This window comes from Anarrhichthys ocellatus, unplaced genomic scaffold (assembly GCF_004355925.1).
Source record: "Anarrhichthys ocellatus isolate YVR2014 unplaced genomic scaffold, GSC_Weel_1.0 scaffold22, whole genome shotgun sequence".
Lineage (NCBI taxonomy): Eukaryota > Metazoa > Chordata > Actinopteri > Perciformes > Anarhichadidae > Anarrhichthys > Anarrhichthys ocellatus.
In genome coordinates, this window is record NW_022280052.1 from 6575238 (window position 1) to 6581975 (window position 6738).

Consider the following 6738-nt stretch of genomic DNA (forward strand, 5'->3'; position numbering starts at 1 on the left):
ACACACACACACACACACACACACACACACACACACACACACACACACACACACACACACACACGGAGATTTTTGCAGTTGGACACAGTTAACACATCCTCTATTCATGCGTTTGGTTATCTGTAGAGCGTCTCCGATATGTTCCTTACTGTTTTGCCTAAAGGGTTTGGCCAGTTGGATGCTACTACTAAAAACACCTCCACTTTGTTTGAACAAGGTACAGTTGGTAGATTGAGAAGGATAAGGTTTGCATTGATGTTATTGAGATATGGCGTTTTTTCTATACATACCTGCCTTTGAGTTCCAGTTCAGGAGCACATGGCAGCAGCAAGAAATAAAACTAACAGCATCCATAGCAGCAGCAAAAGCACCCATCAAAACCTACAGAGCAGGAAGCAGAGATGAGTTATTATTGTATACAATTTGATTTATTTTTTTTTTTTAAAGTGCCATGATTAAAAACTATGTTACCTGAATATGCAGCTGTCTGGACAGAATGGCTCCGATTGTGCTGCACAGGTTACCGAGGAAGCTGTAGAGGAAAGTGATGGTTCCTCCTGGATTTTCTCCTCGAAATGTGCACCTCTGATACACGAAGCTTAAAGAGTTGATACGGGTTTTATTGTTCGAACTTTTTTTAAATTTTTTATTACTGGAACTAATGCTGATTTAAGACATACTTACAGAAAGCATGACAGCAGTAAAAACAGCGCAGATAGAAGGCTGAGACCGATGGGGACGCAACGTTTGTCTGCGTTATGAGAGAAGCAGGTAGTGACCGAATCGACGCAAAATTCATCCAAACCGAAGGGGAAAGTGTTGGGATTTCCTCTTGTCTGACCCTCCAGGGTCAATTTACGTCCCCCCATATCAATTGCGAATAGGCTTACATTTCGTTGTGCTCGAAAAAACGGATCCATGCAGCAGCACCTGTGCAGCCGTAAGACGCCCAAAAGTGTTGTAGGGAGGAGCTCACCTGGGACATGCCTTATATGGAACACTGGATGTTGCGGGAAATAAGCTCCAGAAGTCTCAGTTTTGAAGGCAAAATTTAAACTAATGCGTCCATGCTTTGTTTGATCATTTAGTTGGAGATCAAAGTCGAGCTTCCATAGACATTTGCATGCAATGTTATGCAATCGATAGTCAACATACAGAAAGATCTAAACAAAAATCAACAACAGGGCAACATTCAGATCAAATCTATATGTTGAACTCATATTTTTCAGCAATCTTCTGCACACCTTCAGATTTCATGGGTTTAGGTGAATTCAACTTCATTCTAAACAGAACCTTTAACTTTCATTTGATTAAATGCTGATATCAGAATATTGATTCATGTAAATGTTTAGTCAATGAAACTGCAGCAAATTAAACTTTTTTTTAGAGATGAACCTCTACACTGATACATATGCCCCTAGATATTAATTGTTTGAATATGTAATTTTCCAAACATTTGCCAATACAGATTATTTTCCTTTACTACTTTGTATTGTGTTGCATTAACCGATGATACCTGGTGGAAATGGAGTAAACAAAGGATGCACTGACATGAAAATTAACAATTTATGTTATAATACAGCTTTGTGACATTAATGACATCTTTTATGAATAAAAACAGTATCAAACAATCATTTCTCCAGGTAATTTAGACTTTGTGATGTGTCGTTTGAAAAACACCTTCATAATGCAAGTAAATAAATTGATGTTCAGTGTCTTATAAAATTCACACCCTCTGGACGTTGAATCCATTTACAAACACTGTGGTGAGATCTGGTGTGCAACCGGTGGTCCAGTTGATGGAATGAATTGTGCCAATATGATCTTCTAACCAGAGCAGTATATATATATGACATATTATGCACCTCATTTGTTAATATTGAGACAGCCAAAACGTTCTGTACTCACAAGATTAAAGGGACGATATCTACCTACGGATACTTGTCAGCATTAATTCCTCTGAAATCACATGTGTACATTTCATAATTGAAATTGCTTTGATTTCAAATCTTCGTCAGGCGTCCAGGTGCTGTTTGAGACGGCGTACTTTCTCCTTCTTGTTCTTGTTGCCGTGTTTTTTCCAGGGTTTTCCCTCCACCACCTCTGAACCAGGTTGTCCTGGGCCGACAGGTCCGCTGCCTGGCTTGTAGCCCATAACAGACTGAACCCCCTTGGAGAGCGCCCGCACATTCTCCTGAAGATTGAGATTCCATCAATACTCAAGCATGTCATTCCACATATTTTTATATTCTATGACAACCAATAACTACTATTAAGGCATTTGTCTTACGAACAAGAAAACAGCATATTTATAGTACCTGATGGAAGAAGTTCTTGTCAACCACATTTTCAATTCTCCGGATTTTCTGCGGTTTGCTTGTTGTTGTGGAAGAGGAGAGGTCACAGCAGTCTGAGTCCATATTCAGGAAGCTGTTGTGCTGCGGCTGGAAGTCCTGAGCGTTGATATGTGGAGGAGGATGGCAGTACAGAAGCTTTCCCTGTAAGGAGTCAACATTGTTAGGTTGCGTGTGTGAACACCCTCTGTCCTAAAATGTAGTAGCAACTGTAACGTTTCAGTTCTGACTCGGGTGCAGCACTCACAGTGACAAAATCCTTCAGGATGTATCGGGCTGATCTGGATTGATCAGGCTGGCCGTGCGCTGTCATGAAGCCTCTCATGTCTGAAATAGAGGGAAACACAATAATACACTTTATGCTGCTCTTATTTAAAAGCATTGAGTTTACTCAAGATAAAAAAGTACACATTCAAATGAAACTTAGTTCTAGGAAACAGAAGGCTATGAAGTGGGCTAATAAAACATGAGTGTATGAGAGACTTTTTATTATTTGATATAAAAGTTCGCTCATCTCCATTTAGAGAACATTTTTGGGCCTATTGTTAATCTATTCTCTGTTGACACAATAAATAACTGTTAATCTCACATCCATAAGCCATCAGCATCTCCTCAGAGGTGGGAGGTCTGTCGGGGTCTTCATCTTCTCGTGGTCTGATGATGTTGAAGCCATAGGTGCCTTCTAAGACATGCCGAGGGATCACCTGACATATGTGACCAATCTGTTAAAGACTTAACCAAGATCCAAGAAATTCTTAAAGTTAGAGGGGATATGTGCTTCATGAAGTCCAAATTCAAGATTCTCATTAAAAAGTTTAAATTGATTTTGGTTATTTGAATTCATTACGGTAAATAAATCACCAGCTGATGCTGGGGCATAGTGACAGAGGGGTGCAGTTGATCACGCTGCCATGATTGGATGGTTGAAGACAAACAGTTCTGTGTCACTGACTTAAAAAAAACTGCTGCAGGATTCTGCAGGTGCTGTGCCAGCAGCATACAAAGGATATATGGGAGACTGCAGGTACGTGATCTCTCATCTGGTCAATGGGCAGGATCCCAGAGCAGATCATCTCAGCTTTGGTAGAAACAAAGGAGGGCATGACCAGACCTGGGCAGTCACAGAGGCACAGGGCTGGCTCCACATACAGAGTCTGTTATACGTGTCAAGAAAAGGCAACACAATCAATCACACATTAGGCTTTTTTAATTTGAATTCACATCGAGAGGTTTGAAGAGCTGTACTGTACCTGAAAGTGCTTTGTGTGTCCAGGAGTGGCTGAAACAGACACCTTCTTGTTCCTTAGAATAGTGTTGATTGTGGAACTCTTCCCCACGTTAGGATACCCAACCTGTTGAATTCATTCACAAAGCCAATCAGAAGACTCATAACAGGACTTGGTCACAGCATGCACTTTGCAGTCGATTGTATCGCGTTAATTTTTCACCCACCATTCCCACTGTTAGTTGTCCTTCTCTACACCTGGGCCCGTTGTGAACAGCCTTAAACACGTCAAGCAGCTCATCCTTATGCAGCAGCCGGCTTGAGTTGTGGAAGGAGGATTTATTGGATGAACCAACTCCCCCTTCTTCTTCATCTTCTCCATCATCCTCTGAGCAGGTGTGCCAGTCCTCTTCATCGACAGTTATCTTTACCGGCTGATCTTCGTCTGTACCACTCTCTTGTTCCTCTTCATCGTCGTCCTCCTCCTCCTCCTCCGCTGCCTTCATCTCCTCCTCTCCAGTTGCCCCTTTTTGGATCAAGTATTTGTCATTGTCTGGCTGTCCTTCTTCTTCTTCTTCTTCTTCTTCTTCTTCTGGGTCACTCTCTGCACACTCTGGCTCCTCCACTTCCATGCCCTGTGAGAGGAGACGCTTTGCATTCTGATACTGGCTTTAAAATGCAGCAAGTCTGAATATGCTAAAAAGATATACACACATTCACAAGCATTTTTCCGAAACAATCTAAAGTCACAAACTGATAACATCGAGCTCCCCATGCTGAAGGAATGTAGATCTACACTTGCTCTCAAGAAATGTACATGACTGTATTAACACATACATTCAAATTCACCAGTGATGTACAGCTTCTCAAATTCACCTTTTCCTCTGCCTCCAGTCTGTCGTTCTCTGCCAGCGCAGACCAGAAAACTGCCCTCAGCCCCTGTTTCTGGAAGTATCTGGCCCACACTCGCCTCTGCTCCTTGGTCAGCAGGTCTGCCTTATTCACCAACACCATGTTGACCTTATGCTCTGACGCTTCCTTTACGTACAGTTCCTGGCGGCACACAACAGAAAAGTGTCAAATGTTCGGTTCACTTGTGTACAGTATTTCTGCTGTTTTACTCTTCTATTTAATTTGATTATTTCAAAATAACTACAGTAAGACCCAGATGTTAGAAGGCTTTGAGGAAAAAAAAAAGATGAAAAACCATTCAAAAGAGAGAACAAACTGTTTAAAGGTGACAGAAAATATGTATGTATCCTAATGCAGGGTGGAAAAACACTGGAAAGTAAGTCACAGTTTAGTTCCATCCTCCTTAAACAACTCTACCAAATGTACTTTACCAGGTCAGCACATCTGAACAGCAACGGATTTCTGCCATCAACAATCTGAACGATGACGTCACTACAGGAAAAACATGAACATTTGCATTACGTATTACATAAGGAGCACACATTCCTTATTAAAGACGGGTATAAGCTGAGAGCTGTATACAGCTTGTGTTTTTTTACCTCCTCTCGATCACTCTCCACAGTTGTCTCCAGAACTCCAGGTTCCTCTCAAATGGGGTGAGGATTAACTTCTGTTCCTCTTCTAGTCTTTAAGGGGAACACTTGGGAGTTAAATTGCTGACACCAATAATCTTACACTGATGTAACCATATTACAATCGCTGTTTTTAATTTTTTTTACACAACTTATTAGACAATAAACAATAACAACAACACTAATGCTTATAAGAAAACCATCTTTAAAAGAAAAAAGGTGACTGAGAATACAGAATATTACACACTGTGCAAGCGCTCGTCTCCACTCCAAGAAGCTGTCTTTCTCTGCTAGCTGAAGCACGTCTGCACTGGTGCCTTCGTCCCAGTGGGGGCTTAAAATTAGGAGAGAGGTATCACAAAAATTAAAAATGCAGGAAATACAGTACGGCCAATTCATCAAATACACTAGATATGTGTACTTACCGTCTCGGAATTCTGAGGAAATGCTTGTTGTCTTCATGCAGCTTCTTCAGCCTGGTTCGCTCTTCAGCTGTTATTAAGCCTGCTCTGGCCTCCGCTGGCACAAACTTGATGTTGAGTTTCTCTAAGAAAACGAAGCATGAAACAGTCAGAGACAGTAGTAGAATCAAAGGACAGAGGAGTATTAGACAACACAGTAACATTTAAGGCTAAATATATCTGAGCGCCCATTACCCATGAGCACAATTTATCTTTGATCCTCTAAGCTGTGAGGGTGAGGCACACGGTGACCTACCAGTTCATGTGCTCAATGATAAGACTATTACATTGCAGCTGCATACAACACAGTATCAACAGGTACAACCCAAAATGTGTTGTGCAACAACCAGTGTGAACTTGGTTTGCATTCAGTTTAATATGAGGTTTACAAACAACAGTTGTGTCAGAGAATTACATGTATTGGGGCAGCGAGTACCCCTTGCCACGCTTGGTAAGTAAAAATGATTCTTTGGCCACAGCATACATGTACAACCGAAGAAGTACACGTGAGTTAAGTGAGGTATCGCTTACCTGCAACAAACTCTGTTCCCGCCATTTCTGCAGTGGCCAGAAAGTCATCCATGGAACTCTGTTCTGTCACTGACTGCAGGTTGAGCCGTCCCCAGTCATAGCCATCATTCAGCTCACATGTGTGGCGCTGAAAATGTGAAACAATTATCAATTATCAACAATTATCAAATAATGCCTCCAGATCTAGTGTAATAATGCCTCCATTAATAGAAAATCACACAGAACCAGTTCTAACAATTTTATGATGGTATGGCAAAAAAGTGTTCCTGTATAATTGATCTCCACAGGGGTAGCCAGTGAAATAAATGTCCTCTCCTCTATGATTTGATTAAACATGTTTAATGTAAGCTAGTTGATGCCCTGACATACCCAGGTCTCGCCCTTCGGCCCCTTGTTTCCTCGGCCTGCCTGGAGTCTTTCCTTGATCAGCGCTCGACCCAGTCCGCCTCCTCCGCCTGCTTTCTTCTTACCCATACTTACTTTTGATGTTGACACGTCTGTTCTAATATATATATATATATATAAAGTATACTCCACACACAAAAAAACTGTAATATAGTGTATCTAAAGGGAGCAAACACGCTATATGTCACTAGCTACTGTACCCCATGTGCACAACGTTG

General features: G+C 41.4%; 2 protein-coding genes across 2 annotated transcripts in view; both read right to left on the minus strand.

Annotated features, from left to right (window-relative positions):
* The window catches only part of tmem44 (transmembrane protein 44), a 3557-nt gene extending 2086 nt beyond the window's left edge, over positions 1–1471 (minus strand). Inside the window, exons 1-3 of the mRNA XM_031859575.1 lie at positions 685–1471; positions 472–598; positions 291–381 (exon numbers count right to left, since the gene is read on the minus strand). Of these exons, the coding sequence (XP_031715435.1) occupies positions 291–381; positions 472–598; positions 685–920 (454 nt within the window). The 5' untranslated portion in view covers positions 921–1471. The remainder of the gene's footprint in view (positions 1–290; positions 382–471; positions 599–684) is intronic.
* Positions 1472–1552: 81 nt separating this feature from the next.
* On the minus strand, positions 1553–6738 carry lsg1 (large 60S subunit nuclear export GTPase 1). The gene is made up of 14 exons (XM_031859574.1): positions 6485–6738; positions 6116–6242; positions 5549–5669; positions 5371–5457; positions 5091–5177; positions 4923–4983; positions 4456–4632; positions 3807–4214; positions 3605–3706; positions 3365–3508; positions 2944–3067; positions 2602–2681; positions 2319–2498; positions 1553–2194 (listed from the first exon to the last, which is right to left on the minus strand). The coding sequence occupies exons 1-14, from the start codon at positions 6587–6589 to the stop codon at positions 2015–2017; spliced, it is 1983 nt and encodes a 660-aa protein (XP_031715434.1). The 5' UTR covers positions 6590–6738; the 3' UTR covers positions 1553–2014.